The 22830-nt window shown below is 51.7% G+C and overlaps 1 protein-coding gene across 1 annotated transcript in view; it reads right to left on the minus strand.

Annotated features, from left to right (window-relative positions):
- Positions 1 to 683: 683 nt before the first annotated feature.
- SLC13A5 (solute carrier family 13 member 5) overlaps positions 684 to 22830 on the minus strand; it is a 29808-nt gene continuing 7661 nt past the window's right edge. Inside the window, exons 5-13 of the mRNA XM_043477370.1 lie at positions 21652 to 21839; positions 20475 to 20640; positions 18620 to 18742; positions 14867 to 15076; positions 13788 to 13888; positions 12644 to 12762; positions 10497 to 10658; positions 7616 to 7753; positions 684 to 6455 (exon numbers count right to left, since the gene is read on the minus strand). Of these exons, the coding sequence (XP_043333305.1) occupies positions 6330 to 6455; positions 7616 to 7753; positions 10497 to 10658; positions 12644 to 12762; positions 13788 to 13888; positions 14867 to 15076; positions 18620 to 18742; positions 20475 to 20640; positions 21652 to 21839 (1333 nt within the window). The 3' untranslated portion in view covers positions 684 to 6329. The remainder of the gene's footprint in view (positions 6456 to 7615; positions 7754 to 10496; positions 10659 to 12643; positions 12763 to 13787; positions 13889 to 14866; positions 15077 to 18619; positions 18743 to 20474; positions 20641 to 21651; positions 21840 to 22830) is intronic.

Consider the following 22830-nt stretch of genomic DNA (forward strand, 5'->3'; position numbering starts at 1 on the left):
ATGATTGAGAAATTTGTTTACTTAGGATATGTGAGACTATGACTTGTTCTTGAAAATATACATTGACAGACCCTTTTTGGAAAGCAAGTTGGCAATATATGTTCCAGATTTTTTTTTTTTTTTTGAGGCTAGTGGGATCTTACTTCCCCAACCAGGGATGGAACCCCAGCCTTTGGCGGTGAAAGCACGGAGTCCTAATCACTGGACCACCAGGAACTCCCCTGTGTTCCCGATTTAAAGACATAGACCTTTTCATCCAGCCTGCCATTCTCGAGAAGTATTCTACTTACGTAGGTTTACAAAGGTTTAACTACAGACGTGTTTACTATAGTCTTAGCAAAAGATTGGAAATGACCCAAAAGTCCATCAAGTGAGTCTTGTTTATTATACAATATACAGGTGGCTCAGTGGTAAAGAATCCACCGGCCAATGTTCAGTCCCTGGCTTGGGAAGATCCCCTGGAGGAGGAAATGGCAACCCACTCCAGTATTCTTGCTTGGAAAATCCCATGGACAGGGAAGCCTGGTGGGCTACAGTTCATGGGGTTGCAAAGAGTCGGACACGACTTAGCAACTAAGCAAGCATATACACTTAAGATGGAATACTATGCACCTTTTAAAAAGACTGAGGCTTACTCCTAGGCACACAGCCAAGAGAAGTGAAAACACATGTCCACAAATAGATTTGTGCAGAGAATTTTATAACAGCTTTATTCAGGTAGTCTTCAATTGGAGCTAAACTAATGTCCATCAGAGAAAAATAAACAAATTGTGGCATAGTCATACAATGAGAAACTACTTAGCACAACAAAGAAAGGAAGGAATGCATACACACAACAGGAATGAATTTCTAAAGCGATGTGTTGCACAAAATAAATCAGACACCAGAGTGTGTACTGTATGATTCCATTGATGTGAATTTCAACAGGCAAAACCAACCCATGGTGATAGAAATCATAACAATGATTGCCTCAGGAAGGTGCGGATTCCTAGAAGGGGCAAGAGAAACTTAAGGGCATTCGGAAATGGAAATAAGGTACTGCTTACGTGTTGTATACAGTGTATACAATCCCTGAATTGTACACTTCAGATCTGTGTGAGTCACATCTCATTTTATCTTACTTTAAAATCAAAACTGGGAATTCCCTGGTGGTCTAGTGGTTACGACTCGGTGCTTTCTCTGCCAGGGTTCTGGATTCAATCCCTGGTCAGGGAACTAGGATTCCACAAGCTGCAGGGAGCGGTCAAATGATAATAATTTTAAAAAATAAAAGCAAAATTAACTATTGAATGAGGGAGGGGGAGTCTAACTTCATACGTGCTGAATGGAAAGATCTCCAAATCAATTAACGGGGAGGAATGTCAACAAGGACAGAAGATGCGTATAGTACGCTCCCAGAAGGAAGAACTACCATGCAGGACCACGGACATGGAGGGCTGACCGAGCTAGGCCATTTAATATAAGGGACTGGAGCATCTGCAGATTTTGGTACCCTGGGGATCCTGGAGCCAACCCTCGAGAGCTAACTGTGTATATAACACGTCTGGAAGGACATGTAAGAAACTGCTGGACAAGTGTTGCCTTTCTGGAAGGGCCTGGAGGCCCCAAGGTCTGAAGGGGAGGGGCATATCTCAGTGCTTTTTTTACCTGTTGGAATTTCTTTTTCACTGTGTTCATGATAACTTTTTAGATATAAAAACTAGCTAAAATTTCTTGATTGGATAATAGGCTCTCCGGAGGTTGGGATGTCATATTTCTCTACCCTTGGTAGCTGAAAAAATGTCTGTGCGTTAGTCACTCAGTCGTGTCCAGGTCTTTGCAAGTCTAGGACTGCAGCCTGCCAGGCTCCTCTGTCCAGGGACTTCTCCAGGCAAGAATGCTGTAGTGGGTTGCCATGCCCTCCTCCATGGGATCTTCTTGATCCAGGGATTGAACCCGGGTCTTCTGCAATGCAGGCTGATTCTTTACCTCTGAGCCACCAGGGAAGCTTTCTCTGGTAGCTGGAAGCAGAGACAAAACTGCTGCTCTGATACTGCCCAGCAGTGGGAGGCCTGTGTCTCTGAAAGTGGAAGTCGGCATGTGCACAAGCCTATCAGAGAAGCTTCTGGAAGGCCTGCCCAGGGCAGGGAAGTGAGAACCTGAATCCTGGGTCAGGACACCACGGGAAATAAACCAAGTATCTAACTATCTGGGCACAAGGATTTCAGCCATAAATGATAAGCTTTCTGTTGAAGAATATAAAAACCCATCCCATGACATGGAAGATTTATCTTGATGAAATTTTTTTTGAATGTGAAAAAATGCTTCATTGGTGGAAAGAAAACAAGGCTTTTAAGATGATATTGGACCAAGGGAGAGAGTACCCTAGAAGGAGTTCTGAGCTAAGAATAGGACTGCCAGGTGTAGTTTTTAACCAGACAATCCAGGGTTTGGTCTTTATTTCCACAAACAAGAATATATCAAGGGTCCTACCTGAGAATGTCTGTATTCTTTTTGAGAACTGGACTCTGTGCCACTGTGCTGACTCCCTGCAGAGCAACAGCTTCATTATCCATAATTTTTGTGCATTAGCGATGGTAGGGAGGAGACTTCACCTGCCAGGGAGATGCCCTGCTCACTGGCTTTGCCAGAGGAGGCCCTAAGGAAGTTCTCAGCTCAGAGGGCCAGGGAAGGATCCCAATTCCAGGATCCAACAAGGAACCCCGGAATGCATAGGATCCTTGTGGAGTCCTAAGTGCTTGGCAAAACAGTTCAGAGAGCAACACATAGGGTCAAGATATGTTTTCAGCTCACCTTGGGCCCATATGTCTGATGTGTGCTGAGACAAATCAAGGGTCTTGGGTTGAACCTCTTGACAAAATGGAAGAGGCAAAATATCAATGGGGGAAATCTTTCAGAGTTTTTCAGCAAATGGCTGAGACCCAGATGGGGGCAGGGAACGCGCCATGTAACAGGCTTTAAGCTGAGACACCATGGGGCTGCACCTGGCCCAAGCAAGTGAAGGGTCAGTGGGCTAAGGGTTGACATGACTCTGGGGAAAGGCCCTCCTGACAGATGCTCTCGTCCAGTCCCTCCCTGATGGAAACTGAGGCCCAGAGAGTGGGCTTACTTATTCAGTATCTGACATCAGGACTGAGCTTGGTCCCTGACTCAGACTCTAGCCTCCTGAACCAGTGGTTCTCCTGGAAGTGGGGGCAGAGGTGAAATTCTTGACCAAACACTTACAGAACGTGTTTCTACTGAATTCCATGGAAAGGGGGCCACTCAAGTAGCCTGGAGTGAGGGCAGCCCTCTGAAAGAGTCATAATACCAGACCCTGGTTTATCACCTACCCAAGGGCTCCCAGCCTTTTTTTTTTCCTCCTGCCAGACTCATATTTCATATTAGGTGGATATCGCTTGATTTCAGGAAACATAGGCCAATTTCCCAAGCCTAAAAGATGTATCCTAATTGGTCTCATGGTATTCCAGTTCCCCTTTGTCAGTGATTGGCCTCAATGTGGGCAGATGATTTAGTTCTGGCCCACAAGACATAAAAGGAGGACTATAGGGGCTTTCTGAGAAAACTTTTGCTTTCCTACTAAAAGGGGAAAATGCAGTATGCACTATCAGCCCCCATCCCGTACCTTGCCTTCAATGCAGGTGTATATAGTGTGAGTCGAGCATGACAGTAAAGCCACAGTATCCTTAAGATGGCAGAGTGGATGGTCAAGCCTGAGTCTTTGGTGGCCCAAGGGAGCTGCTGGTCCTGTGCCAGTAACTGTCTAGCTCCAGACTTCTTGTTAAGTAGACATGAAATGCCTTAATAGGATGGCATCATCAACTCAAGGGACATGAGTTTGAACAAACTCCAGGAGATGGTGAAGGACAGGCCAGCCTGGCACACTGCAGTCCACAGGGTCACAAAGAGTTGGCCACAACTGAGCGACTAATGCCGCCTTTAGAATTTAAGTCACTGCTAGCTAGGTTTCCTCTTACTTGCAGCTGAAAGCAATCCAGATTGGCACTGGCCACAAGTGTTAGTGCAACTCCAGCCAAGTTCAAGAGAAGCTGTTTAGAAACAGCCTTTGGTCAGCCTCCTCAGCCTTGGAATCTGCTCTCCTGAAGCACCACCCAGCTTTATCACTCCTCAATCAGATGGCATCTCCCCACCCTTTCCCCCATGCCACCACATCCTCCCCCATCAGCTCGGCCAGTCTTACTCATCCTTCACTGCCCACCTTGGGTGACCTTCACTGACCTTGCTCACTTACCACCAGGCGTGCATCTAATTGACCATACTGATCATTTATTTACTAATCACACTTGTGGTGGCCTGCTGTAGTGCCGGCACTGGACCCAGCAGGCTGTGCCAGTCCTCAGAGCCCTCACTGGGGGGGCAGGGGGGCGGGCAGACATGTCAGCAGCAGCAGTGTGGGGAGTAGTGATAAAGGGGTGGTGCGGTTTCACCCTGGTGGGAGAGCAGGTGGCCCATTTCCATGCTGCTCTCTCCAACCAAAAGCTTTGCTTCTTTGGGCAAAGACCACCCCTGTCTGTTCCAGGACAGCTCTGAGCCCATCTCAGAGGAGGCAGCAGCAAGGGGCTCTTGTGGATGATCCCTGAGCAGGTAGGGCCTTGGGTAGACCTGCTCTTGGTCACCCACCTTTCCCTACAGGCCCTACAAGGCCAAGGCCCTTAATGGCTAGAGGAAGCAGCAGTGGACATGACGGTGGCAGGTCTGAATCAGAACCTCAGCTGCCACTAACTGGATGTGTGACTACTGGACACGATGTGGCCTCTCTGAGCCCCAGTACTAATGAAGACAGAGGAGGTTAATAACACCTGCCTATCTCACAGGCTGCAGCAAAGATTGAATGAGATCATTAGCAGGGCACGGGGAGGCCTGGCACACGGGAAGTGGGCAATGTGTAAGTGTTCATTCATCCACCTGCCTCTCCCCACCCCACTGTCCTGCACACGGCAGAAAGCCAGAGACAGCCTGGTGCACCTTCCATGGGAGACAGGACGGTCAGGAGTCACCCCACCCCAAGGAATCAGGTGGTATAAGCTTGGTCCTCGAGGAGAGAGAATGGGGGTCCTTAGTTTCCCAGACTTTCTTCTGCTCTGAGAAATAACATCAATGGCGCAGCACAGGAAGGAAAGAAAATTGGGTTGGTGGGCAGGAGGACAGGGCTCTCCCACACTTCTCTCCCCAAGGTTCTGAGGGTTCCCAGGCCACTCTGGAGTCTTGGTCCCTCAACTTCAGGTAGATGCACGCATGGGCAGGGGCTATCTGCTCGGGGACCACTGGGCGCTGCTGGTTCTCAGTGATGCCCTGCCAGTACCAGGCTTGGCTGTCAAGGCCAATCAGCAAAGGGAGCTTTCCCCAGAGAAGCCCAAACTCTGGCCTGACAGACAGACTCTGAAGGAAGCCTGCTCTTGGCAGTTAACAGCTATCCATCCCCCTGCACCTGCAGGTGAGGGCAGACTCGGTCTCCAGCTATGGGCCCAGAGGAGCCCATGTGTAGTGTGACCACTGCCCATATGTAGTGTGACCCCAGCTGTCATGGAGCAGGAAAGCATCTTCTGGGAGAGCCAAACTAACCTGCTGGGGAGGATCCCGATAAATGTCAGGCAGACCACGAAGGGGTCTGAGGAGGTGTCCTGCAGAGCTGGGGAGGGGGTCTAAATCGTCAGTTACAATCGAGTAGATTACAAGTGGGGTGCAGCAGGTGGTGTCATCCGGAAGTTAGCAACTCAAGTTCCTCATCCTTGAGTACGGTGGTGGCACCATACTCCCAGTGGTCCCAGGAGGCTCTCGTTCCCACTCTCACTCTAGCAGTGGGGAGCTGCCCAGGACCTGACACTCCGTCCCTGGGCTGTGGGCTGACCCCTCCTAGTGCCAGGAGGGATCCGAGGCAGCCTAAGGGCAGCTGGGAGAGGCACGGGGCCTGGAAGGTTGTTTTCTCACCTCCCAAGCTGGGATCTGATTCCCATGTGGATGACAAATGAATCCCAGAGCCCAGCCCCAGGGGGCCAGCTCGAGGCTGAGTGGGGACGGGACCTTGACCGTCCCAGAGGTGATGGCAGGCCCCCAGCAAAGATGGACGCCAGCAGACTCACGGCAGGCTCCCTTCACTTCGGAGCCTGCCCTCTCAAAGCCCATCCCCAGCTGAGACCCCAGGCCTGGAGGAAGAGTTGGCCTGTCGGCTGGGTCTCCATAGGGTGTGGGCATCATGGGGTCACTTTGGGACATGAACCCCAAAGCTCTGTGGCAAGTCATACTGGAAGGTTCAAGAGTCCTTGGGAGGGTGGGGGCTGTGGGCATGGTCTTGCAACTCTTCCAAAGTCTCAATGTGCTGTCACATTAGCCCAGGCAGGGAATTGGTCCAAGTCAAATATGACCCGTCCCCAGGTGTTGATGGCCAAAAATGAACAGGTGATTCCAATGACGTTCATTATTAGTCCTGTTTTCATCTGGAAAAGAACAGGGTCAAAGTTAGCACCCTTGGGTCTGCCAGGCTGTCAGAACAAAGTTGAGTGGGACACGGGGATCCATGCTCTGGAGAAGGGAACCAAAGCTGTTGGTTGGGCCTCCCATCCCCAGGCCAGACTCTGTCCTCATCCCACCCCCAGGCAGAGTAACTTCACGTCCAGTGCATCCAGTACGAGTCATCACTGCTCAAGGCAGCCTGGGAAACTGGCAGAACAGGCAGACTCTTCAGGCCCACTGGGACACCTGGAAAACTGGGCCTCAGGGAGGCAAGCGAGTTACTGAAGAGCCTGGTCTGACTCCATGTCCAGGGCTCACCCCAGCGCCTTCGCCCTCCCACTGACACACACCGGCCTGTCCAGAGCCTGAGCTGCCTTCTTTGCGTGGTCACTAACCACTGCCCTCAAACCGTGTGGCAGACTTTTCACTGGGGATCAGAATTGAGCCTGCAGTCCCTGGGTTCTGGGACTGCCCTCTGTGTGAGAGTGCCCCCTGGAGTCCCGAAGATATCCCATGGTGGTGCTGAGATAACTGACGCCTGAAGGGCCGGGGGACGTTCCCTCTTCACTGGCCGCCCCTGTTTGCACACTGGCCTCTCCCCATTCTGCAGCTGCAGACCTGCCCTCCTCCTGCCAGAAGAGTCCCTCCTTTGGCTGCATTTGTTTCTAGGGCAGCATCTGCTTCTCCCAGGCAGCGGTGTCCCATCCCCGAGCCCCGAGCCTGCCCCCCACCCACCTGCCGCCACCGCCTCCATCTATAGCCTCTATCAGTCTCTTTGGCTGCCATTCGTGTTTCCCCTATCCTCAGCCTCGCCCCTCCTGACTCTTGTGTTCTTGCTAATCTGTGAAGTCTACGTTGCCCACATGGGACCCCCACCCTCACCCCCTCCAAGTGCTCAGTGAAGGTTCCCGTAATAGCTGCTTGGGCACCTCATGGTGGGAGATTCTGTAACCTACCTCTCAGCTTTGAGAGACAGAACAGTCTATGAAATAAGAGATGGTGTCAGAAAGATGAAAAAGTTGCTTATAAATGCAAAGAAGGAATTAGGTCTGGACGTTTGGTTCCAAACTGTTTAGCATCACAGGGTATCCCTCAGGACCAAAGGATCATAGCTGATGCGAGTGAACAAAAGCGGCGGCGTTACCATGTCGGAAACCTTGAGGTGTCCATAGGAAAACACGATGGCGTTAGGCGGGGTAGCCACGGGCAACATGAAGGCAAAGGATGAACTCAGCGTGCAGGGGATCATGATGTACAGCGGGTTGAGGCCAATGGAACGTGACTGGGGGAAAACACAGCACCACAATGTCACAGATGCAGAAAACAAAGCTTCTGGGACCGTCAGTCTGAGAGCATTTCCCTAACATATTAAGCGCATTCCCACCTCTGTGCCTTCGTCCTGCTGGGTCCACTACCCTTTGCCACACCTGGATGGTAACTCTGCCGGACCCTGAAGGCTAAACTCCCCAACACGCCTTTTTGAACCCCCTTGATTCATTCAACATGTATTTCTTGGACACCTACTATATGCCAGAGACTGTGCTGGATGCTCCTGCCGCCCACGTGTGCACATCTGTCTGTCCTGATGCAGACAGAGAGAGCCTGGAGGGTAGGGACCACGTCTCTCACCTGTGCATGTGCCTCAGTATGTATGTGTTTCTGTACACATTTGGGTTCATTTTGTATATGGAATTTGGTATCCATCTTTTTTACTCTAAAGCTTAAAATTCAGCCACACCTACAGAGCAGACAGATGCTCATAAATATCTGTTGAATAAATCAGTGATATAATTTGTAATGTCTGTCAGTATCTACCAAAGTGAATAATCCATCATGCGGATCTACATGCACTTGAGGGCAGACACACATGCAGAGCAGTTCAGTGGGACACTGTAACAGCACAACACACAGTAAATGGTCTCAACAGCCATCAGTAGCAGGATGGTCAAATAATATATATACATACAAACAATGGAATCGTTTGCAGCTGTAAAGAATTGAGTAGGTTTTATGTTTTAACAATGGAATGATCTCTGACATATATGATAAGATGTAATATATTAAGGTGCAGAACAGGACTATGAAATAATGCCATTTTTTTAAAAAGAGAGTGTGTGCATGCTTGCATGTATGTGTGTGTCTAACACATCCAGAAAGATATCTAAGAAATTAATAATAGGAGTTATCTCTAGGGAGGAGGCTAAAGGGTAAGGGTCTGTATGCTCTTTGTATTATTAGACATTTTCCAGCCATGTGTATGTACACATTTTCAGCTTTGACAAATTACATGTCCCCATTTTATGAAGTATCCTTCAAGACTATGATTTTTTTAATGACTTGATAGTATTCCATTGTATGAATGTATGATAACTTATTTCACCAATCCCCTACTATTATGGAAGTACTTTTTATCACAGTTCCGTGATATACATCTTTATAGTATAAACTTGTAAGCATCTCTAATGATTTGCCTAAGATAGACTCCAGAACATAAAATTCCCAGAGTCAAGGGGTATGAGCGGGTTTCAGGTTACAGTTCCTGTGAGTAAACAGGTCTCGGAAAAGCCAATTTCCTTCCTGGTTTCCCCATGATGTATGCACCCCACGTGTCTCTGGACCAAGCTGGGAAGTCACCACCTTCCCCTTGCCCACATGTGGTGCTGAGCCAGGATTGTGAGGCCTGTGGGGAATCTAATTCAGGGCTTCTGATTCTAGAAAAGCTTGTTTCCAAAAGGCCTGACCACTTGCTCTGATGAAGACCCCCATTTATCTGACTGGTCTGGGAGTGAAAGCCAGGCCTCTGGGTGTGGAGGGAGTCCTCACTGCTGCATGACCAGCATCAAAAGAGGCTCCTTGGCGTCTTTTTGTTCTGGGCCACCTGCTGAGGGGTGGGGGAGATGGGCCACTTTGCTCTTCCTAACTCTTCCATCTTCACTTGGAAAGAAAGGAGAAAGTCACTTGAGTTTGCTTTGTATACACATGGACACTCTGGCAACTGAATGAAAATGTACCAACTTCAGTCCTGTGCTGAGGCCTTTTGTAAGTCTGTCCTCCGAACTCCAGAATGTCAAAGGGTAGTGAGCCCCAGCTTTCCCAGGCTCATTTCCCATCTACAGAGGGTTTTCATAGCCCTCATCCTACTCGACCCTCAGTGCACGCATAGGAGAAAGAACTTGAGTGATGGGTTTGGAAGATCCTGAACTTGAACTCAGGTCTTCTGACTCTAAACCTAGGCCTTTTTCTGTGCCACCTTGAGTTGGTACTGCCATGTGATGAGTGACAGAAGGAGATGCAAGAAAAGATGGCAGTCAAGCTTCCTATAATGCTCTGCTTTCTTCTCAGGCCCAACTACGCTTGCCCAGAGAACACAGTTCTTTAGCCTGACCCTCAGCACCCTCATTCACAAGCTCTCTAGGCTCAGGGCACAATGCTCCATGATCCCTGAGCTTGCCAAGCAGGGCTTCTGGGAGTTTTCAGTCCCGCAACCATTTCCTTTACATGGGCTTTGTCCAGCTGGGTCCTCTCTGCCTTTGTCCTGCTGGGTCCACTACCCTTTGCCACTACCTAGGCCTCCCTAAGGTGCCACTACTCCATCTCCGGAGAACGTCCTCTCCCCTCCCACCATCCCCAGGCTCCAGTTCCCCCAAGATCTCTTCCTGGTGGGTTCCAGCCAGTGGTGACCCCTGTCCTGCAGGCCTCCCGCTCACCTGTGCTACATTCTGAGAGCCCCTCTATCATTCCCCCATGGCCTCCTTGGTGCCAGCACTGCCTCCTGAGCTTGAGAAATAATCAATTACGTTTATAAACAAATTTAGAGCACCCAGTTCTTGCTGAGCACTTCGGGTCAGCATAGGGGATACCGAGAAGAACCAGCAAAGCACTGAGGGCAGGCCCAGGGCCATCAGGGACTCAGGGACCTGGGTCTCCAAAGCCTAGCTAGGCTTGGGCCCCTGATGTCACTGCCTCTCTAGGGACCCAGTCAGCTTCCTCTGAAATGACGACTCTCCCCCAGCCAAGTTACTTACCATGGAGGCAAAGATGGGCAGGAACAGGGTGGTGGTGGCCACGTTGCTTGTGCACTCCGTGAGCACAGCAATGAGTGAGGACATGATCAAGGTGATGGCTGTCGGGGACACGGTGTGCAAGGGCTCCATCTGCTTCCCCATCCATTCTGATAGCCCCGAAGCCTGGGAAGCACAGGGAGGGCAGTCACCACAGGGCCACTGGCTCACAGCTCCTCCAGAGCCTGGAGGGACCTTCATCTTTCTCTGAGGAGCTCAGGCCAGCCTTCACTTCCAGCTCTCTTTCTCTGAATACATACCATAGGTGCTGTCATCCATGCCCACAGTTTCGATCTCCAACCTCACTCTGCTGTCTCTGAAATCTGTGTCTCCAGCCTAGCTGGTCTACTGTCTGGATTTCCACCCAGACGTCCTGGGAGCATATCAGACTAAACACGACCCAACCTGAATTCACCCTCTCTAGCCCAGAATCTGCTCCCCCTGTGCTCCCCAACTAGGTGACTAGACTCACCTACTGTCCAACCTAGAAGGCTAAGGAGTCATCCTGGGGTCTCTCTCCCCCTTATTCTTTATGCCCAGTGACCATGTCACCCAAAACATCTCAAGTCCTTCATCTCCTCTCAGTCGCCCATAGTTCTTGAAGCTCAAGAGAGTGATTTGAGCCAGAAACTGGGAATTTATATTTAGGGCTTTAGGCTGAGAATAGATTGTCCAGGGAGAGGATGAAAAGTGGACAGAGAAGAGGCTAAGGATAGAATCTTTGGGAACACTCATATTTATAGGAAAATAGAGAAAAAGTCAGCATAGGAGGCAGAGCAGGAACAGCCAGAGTTACAAGTAGGAGAGAATGATGTTTGGGGGACCAAAAGAGGAAAGAGTTTCAAGGAGGAGAGAGTGGTCCATGGAGTCCAGTGTCCTGAAACTGTGTTAGATGAAGGCTATAGAGCATCTACTGGGTCTCCCCCAAGCCCCGCCCTTCTTAGACCTCCACTCCAGACATCCGAGAGATTTTTCCTAAGTGTACATCTGACCAAGTCACTCTCTGGCTTCAACCCTTCAGTAGCTGCCACCACTTTCAGAATAAAGTCCACACTCCTTATCTTGACCCTCAGTGAAGCAGTTTCTGGGAGGTAACACCAGCCTTATTATCTTCTGCTGTTCTTCAGCTAGGTTATTTCACACTTATTTCTTTACTCGTGTGTCACTTCTTTCTGAACTGCTCTTCCAGATATCCCACCATCTCTAGGAAGGGAAATCCTCAAGAACAGAGACTGTATCTCAGTCTCCTCTGTAATTCCTATGCCTGACCTAACATAGATATAGTTGGAAGGTTTGATGATGAATGAATGAGAGATGAATAGATGGATGGATGATTGGAAGGAGAAGTGACTAAATGGATGGATATGTTCATCAAAAAAACATTTATGAACCCACTACTTGCCAGCTAGATGCTGAGCAAACAGCAATAGTAAGATAGACCAAGTTATCTATAACATTCTATTCCCGGATGGATGGACAGATGCACAGATGAATGAACAGATGGATGAAGGACAGCAGCACCAAGGCAGCTCATCCCCTCCCCCTCTAGCTCATTGCTTCCCTATTAGGAAAGGAGGGAAGGAAGAAAGTTGCATTTTGGAGGGTATTTTCTTCCAAATGCTGTTCTCTTCCTATGTTACTACATACCTAGCTAGAGAAAAAATTTCTAAATGGCAACAGTATCAACAAAAGAGGTCAGCAGGTAGATGAACCAAAGGAAATGGTGAAACTATTCACAAAGATTTGAAAGAAAGATTTGCCTTGAGTAAATCAAAGCAGAGATCATTATTCCCACAGCCTCCCAGGAGACTTCCCAGCGTCCCCCGCCTCTCTTGGCTAACCAGGATCGTTCACTCGTCTCTGAAATCAATCAGAGAGCACTTGCTCTGTTTCAGGTACTACTCATGGTGCGGTGTTTGCAGATGACAAGACAGAGGCACTGTCCTCCTGAAATGTGCAGTTACGTGGAGGAGACAGACACGGAAACACAGAGGCAGAGCCCCGGGGTGCTGGGAAGGAGGGGTGCAGAGGCTCTCAGCTGCCCTCCCGGTGAAGGAAGAGGCCCTAGGCAGCCCCTCACCCTGCCCCCGCCCCGGCAGTGGAGAAGTTACCTCGCATCCTTTAGCCACAGCGAAGCCGCCCCCCAGGAGAAGCACGATCCCCCAGGGCACTTTCTCCTGGGCCACCTTCCAATTCAGCAGTGGGGGTGGATAGAACGGAGTTTTCCTTTCTGAGAAGAGACGATAAAAGCACACACATACATTGGGAATTCCAGTGGTGGTCCAGTGGTCAGGACCCTGCACTTTCACTGCTGAGGGCCATGGGTTCAATCCCTGGTCGGGAAGCTAAGATTCCACAAGCCGCATGGCACAGCCAAAAAAATCACACACAACCCAAAGCAGCATTAGCAAACAAAAGAGATAAAAGTGATCTCATCAAGGGGGCAAAAAGCCTGCAAGGACAATGAGTGCCATCTCATAGCTGTAAATCGGCTAAAATTTACAGTAATCACTACATTGACTGCTGGTAAAGGCATGATATATTAAAGCTATTATATGCTCTGGTAGCGTTATAAATTGGTACAGCCTGTTTAAAAACAATTTGCCAATACATTTTAAAAGCCTTTAAGATATATATACTCTTTTACCCCAGCACCATCACTGCTAGAAGTTTATCCTAAAGAAGAAACACTCTCAAAGAAAAAGCTATATATACAAAAACATTCATTTATAATAATGAAACATTCAAAATAGCCAGAATGCTCCATAACAGGAGAATGGTTATAGCCCCCTGATATAATATAATGCCATAATTAAGAAAATAAATTTGAAGGCTGCAACAGTAACAGGAAATGTTTGTAGAATAACTACAAACAAAAACATGAAAACAAAATCCAACAGAAAACAGATTGAAATATGTTTTGATTATAGCTATATAATATCTGTATGCATACTAACAAAGACTGGGAGGGAGAGAGAAACCCCCAAAATACTGATGGCATCATGGGAAATCCCTTTCTGTTCCTCTTATAAAATAAATAAGATTTCAAATGCTTAAAAAGCAAAAGAAGAGGTCTTGCACCAAACAATACCCAGGGCAGTCTTGGAAAACACCCAGTGTCCAGACTCTGTGATCGAGCCAGGCCTTTGGAACAGGGTGAGGTTTTCTCCCTCCTGGGCCCAGGGAACCTCATGGAGACCCTTGGCTGCCAGGGCCCCAACCCTGATGAGTGGGAGGCCAGGACAGGAGCCTTACCTTCCTCGGTCTGGCTGCAGAAGTTGAACTTGGGCTTCTGCGAAGGCATGATGAACAGCAAGATGGCCACAAAGATGGCCACGGTGGCATCGGAGGCGTACCTGGGCAGGGAAAGCACATAGGATTAGCCCGGCTTGGCTGCAGTGACAGTCACGCAACGAACCTGTTCTGTGTCTGAATTCTCCTATGTGAGGAAGCTGGCTCCTCTGAAAAAGAAAACTGATACTCCAGGACTTCCCTGGTGGTCTAGTGGCTAAGACTCTGTGCTCCCAATGCAGGGGGCCTGGGTTCGATCCCTGGTTGGGGAACTAGATCCCACGTGCTGCAACTAAAGCCAAGTAAATAAATAATTAAAATGAAAAGAAAGAAAAAAGAAAGAAAATTGATACCCCAAAGGCCAAGATCAGGGGTGCTGATGCAGACTGAGTCCAGGCTGGAAATCAAGACACCTATATTCTTGGCCTGGCTCCGCCACCATCTTTGAGTGACCCTGAGCAGCTCATTTCCCTCTCTCAGCCTGTGTTGCTCTGTAGATGAGCTTCATGCACTCTTCTCAACCAGATTCTCTGGATTTTGGGGTCACCAGGATGACTGCAAGGACTCTGGGGGGACCCCAAGCAGACCTTCAGAATGAAATAAGGCACTGATAGGTGGCTACCTCTCAGACCACATCTTCTGCCTTTTCTACGATATGCATGGTCTCAACTTTTCTTCCTTTCTTATCACATAACTTAGCCAGAAGAGAAACTCCGTATCTCCCTTTGGCCAAGCCTCTTTCTAAAGAAGCTTCTGGACCCTGGATGTGCGTCTTCAGAGGGCCTCATCTGAATCTGGAGAAAGATAAGAAAGGATAGACGGCAGAACAGAGATTGGGGAACCAGAGCACTGGGAGCCCCAGTCGTCACCCAACAAACTTCTGTCACAGCCTGGCTGCCCTGAGGGACCACAAGAACACATCTGTGAGCTTGTCGGAAAGACTGGTGAGACAAAAGCAAGTCCAGAAACCAACAGAGCATTCCAGAACTGGACGGCAGAAAAGGAGGAGAGCCATGAAAGGTGCTGCGGGAGGAGCCACTTACTTTGTCTTTCCCTCTGCCCAGGCGATCGACACCCAGCCGGGCATGAAGCCGGGGTCCCGGGTGAACCACAGGCCGACCAGCAGAAAGAAGCAGAGCAGGACGTTGATCTCAGCGAAGGAGAGGGGCCCCAGCTTCCTGTACTCCGCCCACAGCACCTCGTGCGCAGACTTCTCCTCACTCTTCTTTTCCAGGCTGCAGCCCCAGGACAGACTAGAGGAGGCAAAGATGACAGGGCAGGGGGAGCGTGCTGGTTGGCCCCGGGGCTGGCTGAATGGAAGTGTGAACACCGGGCAGCAGAATGTGTTAGAAAGCCACAGCGGGCTGCCCGTCACCAGGGGGCGTTGAGCAAGTCCCTCCCCACTCCACATCTCTGTCATCTGCCCACCCAACTTCTCAGGACGTAGTGGCAAAGTCTGTTTTGTGTGCCCAGCATATGCCCCAGGGTGCCCCCAGAACTGGAGGGTGCCCCCAAAGGAAGCCTGAGATAGCACAGCTCAGATGGCCAGTCTAGGCCAAGACTCAGGAAGAGAGGATGGCCAGGAGGGTGGGAGACTGAGCAAAATGGAGCAGGGATGGACAGGAGTAGAGGGGGCAGAAACAAGCAGAATCGAAGCCACCGCTGGCAAGGGCGTCCTGGCCGGTATCAGTCGCCTAGAGGCCAGCTGCTGCCATCATCTAGGGGATACTGAGAAATATGGAACCAGCTCACGGTAGAGCCAAGGCTCCCTCAAGCTCCCTGTCTTCCTTCTCCCACTGCGGCCTGGAGCTGCTTTCAATGGTACCGGCATGCTAGTCCTCATCATCAGGTGACTCAGGAGGACACAAGGAACAAGGACAGGTCCCAGCAGACTGGGTCAGGCAGGAGCAAGGTGGGTGCTTACATTCCAAGGAGCTGAGGTAGGATTAGGGACCCAGCAGACTTGGGCAGGGGGGTGGGGAGTGTGGGGGCTGGAAGTGAGTGTGGCTAAGGCAGGGGGCAATAGAGGATGAGATGGTTGGATGGCATCACTGACTCAATGGACATGAGTCTGAGCACACTCTGGGAGATGGTGAAGGACAGGGAAGCCTGGCGTGCTGCAGTCCATGGGGTCTCAAAGAGTCAGACACGACTGAGCGACTCAACAACAGAAGTCTTGGGGAGGGACTGGCTGGGGTCACTGGCACACAGAATACCAACCCCGAGGAATCTATCAGCCTGAAGGTGGTGGCAAGGCCAACTTGATTGTCCCTAGAGAGCCTTCCCTTCTGGGAGTCCTTCCTGGGACCCTAAGTCAGACTTCCAAGGAGCACAGGAGTTGCAGAATAGGTATCCCGGTGCTGAATCCTGGAGCCAGGGCTAGATGCGAACCGCCTTTAAGAGGGTAAGAGCCAGCCCGGAGATGGGGCTCGGCCTGGAGCAGGGACTCAGGGATGTTTGGATGCAGCCTCCCATGGTGCTCAGGGGTTAGGAAAGGACGCTACAGGGGCGAGGGCTGGGAACTCAGGTCTACACAGCCTGCCAGGATCTCCGCTTTGGACAAGAGGCCAGGCTGTTTGTCCCCAGGGCCACCCACCAGGGATACCTTCTAGGTCATCCAGCAGGGGGATGGCTCCGCTGGGGTGGGAGCTGGCCTCTCTGTCCTCGCCCCCATGGCATGAGAGTCTGTGTTCTACCTGCCACCAATCTATTGCCTCCTGTAGCTCCTGAGACTCTGGGGCTGGGCCGGAAGCTTCAGGCTTCCAGAACAGGATAAGAGGGGACTCTGGTAGCCACCCAGCTCTTTTCTGATGCTGGTGACACATCCTGACAACACAGCAGCTGCAGACCCTGGGGGCAGCATCATATATTCAGTTGTCCAGTGCTGGCCCTGCCATAGTGGTGCCGCCAGGCCTTCAGTTCCCTCTGAGGCTAAGTGTTCCATGCTTATCCTTGGGTTAATCCATCTGGTGACCTCTGGGCTGGCATGAGAGAAAGGCAGATGGATCCAGCCTTCCTGTGGGAGCCCCAGGGGGCTGGATGGGTGCACAGTGTCCTTCTGCAGTAGAATGGCCTTCCTCAAGAGGCTGATGAACTGGGTAGACATGCTGCTGGAGAGGCCAAGGGACCCTGAGCCCCCTGGAAGGGGTCCAGGAAACCCTCCTCCCTGACTAAGGGCTCAGCCTGATGAGGAGGGCTGGGTGTAAGCCAGCAGCAATGTCCCACCAGTCCTGAGGGGTCCTGGGGTGAGCTGCAGCCTCCTTGGCTGGACATGGCCTAGGAAACTGCCCATAAACTCTGGAAGATCCATTTTTTATGAATCAGGCTGGAAGGAAAGACCCTGACATTGCTCTCCATAACCAACCAAGTAAGGGATTCAAGCTGGGCAGCCAGGCGCCTAAGGGAGCAGCTTCCCTTTCACGAGGGGGTCCGGACACGGGGCAGGGTGGGGATGTGACTGAGGCCTAAGTCTACCTTTACGTTTTTAATACAGCTGCTCTGATTATGGATAGAGATTTTTTTTTACTGTAGTTTTCAAAACAATTCCTCCTTCAGAAGAAAACTTAACCAAAATGCCCCTTTTTCCCCATGAACTCACAGGTTTTCATGGGCATCTTTGCCTTTCAGCTCTGAAGTCTCCTCTCTCCTGCCACATAGGCCTGTTTTTCACTGGAGCTCAAGCTCCCTGTGAATTAAGGCACAGAGCATGCGGCTTATAAGTCCATGCCTTTAAAAATGACAGCAACAGGGACTTCCCTGTGTGGTCCAGGGGCTGAGACTCTGTGCTCCCAATGCAGGGGGCCCTGGTTCGACCCCTGGTCAGGGAACTAGATCGTGCATGCCCTTGTGAAGATCCCACCTGCCACAGCAAAGATCGAAGAATCCCAAGTGCCGTAACTAAGACCGGGGGCAGTCAAATAAATAAAAACAAATTTTAAAAAAAAATTTAAAATGACAACAACATTTTGAGGTGTTTGTCAGCCACACGTCATGGTTTCTGTGCAAAGCCTGGCTGCTGTCAAGGTTGACCTTGGTGAACCATGCCTGTGTGCTGGGAACCAGAAGGTAAACTTTGCAGAAGTGGCGTGCTTCTGGGAACATTGTGAGCGTTCAGTAAATCTGGGCTTGGATTGATTGGGACACTCTCAGGCCGTCTGCCGTGACCTGGCCTAAAAGTCACTTGCGGCCAAGTGGAAGTCTGTCCAGTTCTACACCAAGAACAAGCGTCTCGTTAATTGCTTTGACTCGAGTTCAATGGCACACCTGCTCCTTCTCCCTGGGCTGGGTGCTGGGCGAGTGCGGGGGTCAGAGAGGACTTACCGCAGGCCCCAGAGGAGCTCAGGGTGGGGGGCGGCACTGGTGCATGACTTCAAGTGCCGGGGGGTGGGGGGCGGTGGGCTCAGAACACGGAGTGTCCAGGGAGGCCCAGAGCAGTGAGCAAGCTGGCAATCGTCAGAATCGGAATGGCGGGGGGGTGGGTGGGTGGGGGTGGGAGCTGGGAAAGGAGTTGCCAAGGAAGCGAGGAAGCGGCATTTGAACTGGCCTTGAAGACTGAGGAGGTTGGAAGGGAGGAAGGCAGGGAATGGCATTCCGGGGAGAGGGAATAGCAAGTGCAAAGGCATGCGGAGCTGCAGGGGTGGCAGGAAATGGAGGGCAAGCCAGCAGGAGATGGGGCTGCTGAGAAATGGTCAGAACCAGACAGGAAGCACTCTCTAGACTTAGCTGCTGAGCCATAGGGGTTTGCTGCAGGGCCCGGCACGGGCAGACCCACTACTGTGTCACCATCTCAGACTTACTCGAATCTCATGTACATGAAGCGGAGCCAAAACCAGGAGAGCAGGAGCATGATCAGCATGTTGGGGAAGGCGAATCCGAACCAGGAGGCGAAGTTCACGATGTCTTTGCTGTCTGGAAACAACCTGATGGGAGACACACCAGTCCACCCACATCTCTACCAGATGCTGGGCTGTGGAGAGTGGGTAGGCTGGACCCTCTGGGCAGAGGCTGAGCTACAGCTGGGCCCCGAGAGCTAGTCTGAAGCAGGGGGAGCTCATCCTCCTGAGGTCCAGCCACCCACACGCACCACTCGGCACTCTCTCAATCAAGCAGGGGCCCCAGAACAGAGCCACGCACAAGACAAGCCTGCAGTGTGACCAGCCGACCCTCCTAGGGGTCCACACCTGGCTGAGAAACTCATGAAAAGCGAGGCCCTTCAGTCTAGAAGAATACACCTTTGTACACACATAACTGGCCAACAGGTCCAGGGGGTCCACGGATTCCTCAGAATCACCCTGTGGGTGTGGGCTTCCACAAGAGAAGGGCCCCCTTAAAAGATCAAATCTCAAAATCTTCCCAGGGTGGGATCAGACAGTGTTTCCTGGGGGCTGGAAGAGAGTCACTTCTGCCCCCAGGCCCAGGCGCTGCTCCCTTTAGCCCAAGAGTGAAGTGGCATAGCGCTTCCCTGCTGGCTCAGCAGTAAAGAATCCACCTGCCAATGCAGGAGGCATGGGTTCGATCCCCTGTAGGAGGAGATGGCAACCCACTCCAGTATTCTTGCCTGGGAAATCCCATGGCCTAAGGAGCCTGGCGGGCCACAGTGCATGGGGTTGCAAAGAATCAGACACGACTGAGCAACTAAACAACAACATAGCCACAATTTTTCTCACTCAGCCCAGACAGGCAGCTTTGCCCAGAGGAGCTCCAGGGAGAACCATAAGGCTGTCATTACAGAAAACACTTGCAGAAGCAAAGCGGTCTGCTTGTTCCATCTCAAGTGCCCGCCCTGCCAGGCTGCAGGCCTGCCCTTCCCACCTCCAAGCCACCCTCCCCACCCCTGTCCAGGGTGCTTGTCTACACAGGACGGCCACCACCATACTTCTGTTCCTTCTCTCTGTACCTACTGCGATTTTTACTTATCTTCACTAACACATTTACATCACCCATCAGAACTCTCCAGGCATCTGCTACCCTCCGTCGCCCTTGAGTATCCCACTGGCAGGCCCCAGGACCCTCTCACTTCTGTGACCCCAGCCTCACAAGACCAGGCACAGAACTACGCCATCAGAGCCTGGTCCCTTTCTGGTCAGGGCTGAAAAGTTCCAAACAGCCCCCTGTTTGGGGGCCACACAAGAGCACACATCCCCTCAAGGGCAATTAGAAGGGCCCTAGTGGTGAGCCGGTGAGGCACCAGCTAACCTAACTGCTAACCTTCCCCAACATCATAGAACCATCATCATTAAAGAGCAAGGTTGTGAACCGGCTTTGAGGGGAGCGTCTTTAGAGGCATCTGTTTTCTACAAGTTTTAACCAAGGACCCTGCTTCTCAAAATACGTTGTCATTTCCCATGACGGGGTCTGGGTTCAATCCACATTCCCCTTCTGAGCAAGAATCCTGAGCCCAGGAAAGAAAGATGGGACTTGCCCCAGGGTGAAAAGCAACCCTGTCTGTGGACATCAGCTCCCCCGCTGAGGGGTCTTGAGCGTGTGCAGTGGGGCTGGGCCACAGAGGCTGAAGGCAGCACATCCTCCCTGTTCTGACATGTCCCTCCAGCCCCAGAACCCAGCTGAAGAGAAGGCAGAGGTGGGTGGGCCCCTCCAGCCCCATCCCTCTCACACTGTTTATTGTCCCCAAAGTCATGGCCAGCGACTCACTCTTGCATCTGGCCCAGGAGCACCACGTTGGGTCCGGTCCCGGTCAGAGTGGCAGTGCCTCCAATGCTGGCCGAGTAACATATGCACAGGGTCAGGGCCTTACACACTTTCTTCCTGTTGACCTCCTGCTGCCTCGCAGAGGGACCTTCCAGAGTTGCTTGGTTCCCTGTGGTGGGCACACCGCCATGAATTGAGCCAGCCCTGGGGGCTACCTGCCCAGCTCCAGCTCCAGCTCCAGCTCCTGACCCAGCTGCTGACTTGAGGATCTGGGCATGCCGGCTCTGCCAGCTCTTCCCCCAGGTTTTCTTTCCTCAGCCTCAAGCCCCAGGCTGTGGTCTGACCCCATCTGCCACCCACAGTCATGTCCCACAGCTCCTCAATGACTTGTGCAAAAACTCAGCAGCTTCAGACACACTCCTTTCTTTCCTGCCTCCTTGCTGTCACTCAAGATGTTCCCTTGAGTCGTCCCGATCCATCTCAGATGTCCCCTCTTCCTAGCAAGGCCTCTTCCTTTTCTATGCTTCCTCTGTGTCTGGTTTAGGGTGTTCTGTGGCCTCTCCCAAGTCAGATGAGCTGTCCGAGGGGCCCCCTGACCCCATCCCACCAGGCTCTGTGAATCTGCAGTACGAGGGTGTCTGCTTCATCTCTGCAGCCCAGGACCTGGTCCAGGGTCTGGCCATCAGCACAGGCCCCGAGAGGCCATGCGGGGCCCTGGGGATGAACGAGGCAGAGGAAAGGCACGGGCACTCTCTGACTTCCTCAATCTCAGTGTCCAGCCATACCTCAGGGGGAGCCAAGGTATGACCACCAGCCCCAAAACCTGTGGGAACAGAGTGGCGGAGGGATTTGGCCTGTTCAGACGAGGCCTCCCTAAGGATAAGTAGAGGTAGAAAGGATTCCAGGGCATCCAGTAGGAGCTCAAAAGATACCCAAATGAATAATCACATCAACATGTATTGATTTCTGTGATGGCAGGAAGAGATGCAGGAGGAACTTGCTGTAAGCTCCACGAAAAGATGGAACTTTTACGTACTAAGCACATTCCTAAAAGTTAGGAAAACAGCATTTCAAAGTATTTCTCTATGTGCTTGTAAAAAAAAAGGAGGGCTCCAGAAAGCAGGGAGGTGGCTCAAGTTTTTGGAAACAGAGGAGAAGCCTGCCCTGGCCAGGGGCTCACCTGGCAGCTCGCCGGCCTTGCCCTTTTCTGCCAGCTCCAGGGTCCCCAGGCTGGCCTCGGTGGCTGCACTCGTGGCCTCCATCTGCTGCAACACGGCCTCCACGATGGGCACCATCATGGCCGTGGTGGCCGTGTTGCTGATCCACATGGAGAGAAAGGCCGTGGCGCCCATAAAGCCCAGCATCAGCCTGCAGAGGAGGGGCAGAGAGGAAAGCCAGAGAATTCCCCACCCCCGGCCACCCCCAACCCCTAGGGAACTAGGTCCTGCCCCGTGCAGGGACGCCAGGGGCCAGCACCAGGGTGCAGAGGCCGGTTTGGGACTGGATAGTCTAGGAGTGATGCAGTGTTAATACCTGCCTCCCCACCTCCCTCCCTCTGCCAATCTCCACAAACATTATTGACATCTACTCTGCTGGCTACTGGGTCACCACGAGGCCTCAGCTCCCGTCATGGCTCTACGGAGCTCACGCTCTAGCAAGCGAAGCACAGGCACGCAGTTGGTGCAGGCAGAGCGTGGAGTAGGCCCTAGTACAACCTAGGGGCACACAGGAGGAGCAGTCCCAGCTTCCCATTTCTACCTGGAGGATTTCCAGCCCCCCAGATCCTGCTCCTCCTGAGTTCAGAACGCCTGCATGGAGTCAGGCTTCCAGAAGGGGGAGAGCCAGGAGGGGCCTGGGGAAGTGGGACCTCCCTCGTGGCTAACCCCCGCCCCACGTCTCCACTCACACACTGTGCCCCCCTCCACTCTGCCGCGGATCAGAGCCCCAGAGAGTACTCAAAACACATGTTCCCTTCCCATATGGCACCCCACTTTCTACCTCTGTCCCTGCTGAGTCATCTGCCTGGAAAACTCCCCTCATGGCCCTTCAGAGCCTTCAGGCAGCACCTCTTCTCTGACGCTTCCCTCCCAATGCACACGGGGTAGGGCTGACCACACCCTCCTTGGTCTTCTCTAGGACGCTCCTCCCTGGCTGGAGACAGAACTGTGTCCACATCTGCTCCATGAGCACAAAGGTCTGATTCTTCACCATGGGTCCCGCACACTTGGCACAAGGCCAGGAGCAGAAGGCGTTCCAGGGTTGGGGGCAGGAGGGGTTTGGCTGAATGGAACTCAACTTCTTGGCCCTCAAGCCCTTCCGCAGTCAGGCCCTTCCCCAGGGCCACTCATTTATTTGCCTG

Source organism: Cervus canadensis, chromosome 1 (genome assembly GCF_019320065.1).
Source record: "Cervus canadensis isolate Bull #8, Minnesota chromosome 1, ASM1932006v1, whole genome shotgun sequence".
Lineage (NCBI taxonomy): Eukaryota > Metazoa > Chordata > Mammalia > Artiodactyla > Cervidae > Cervus > Cervus canadensis.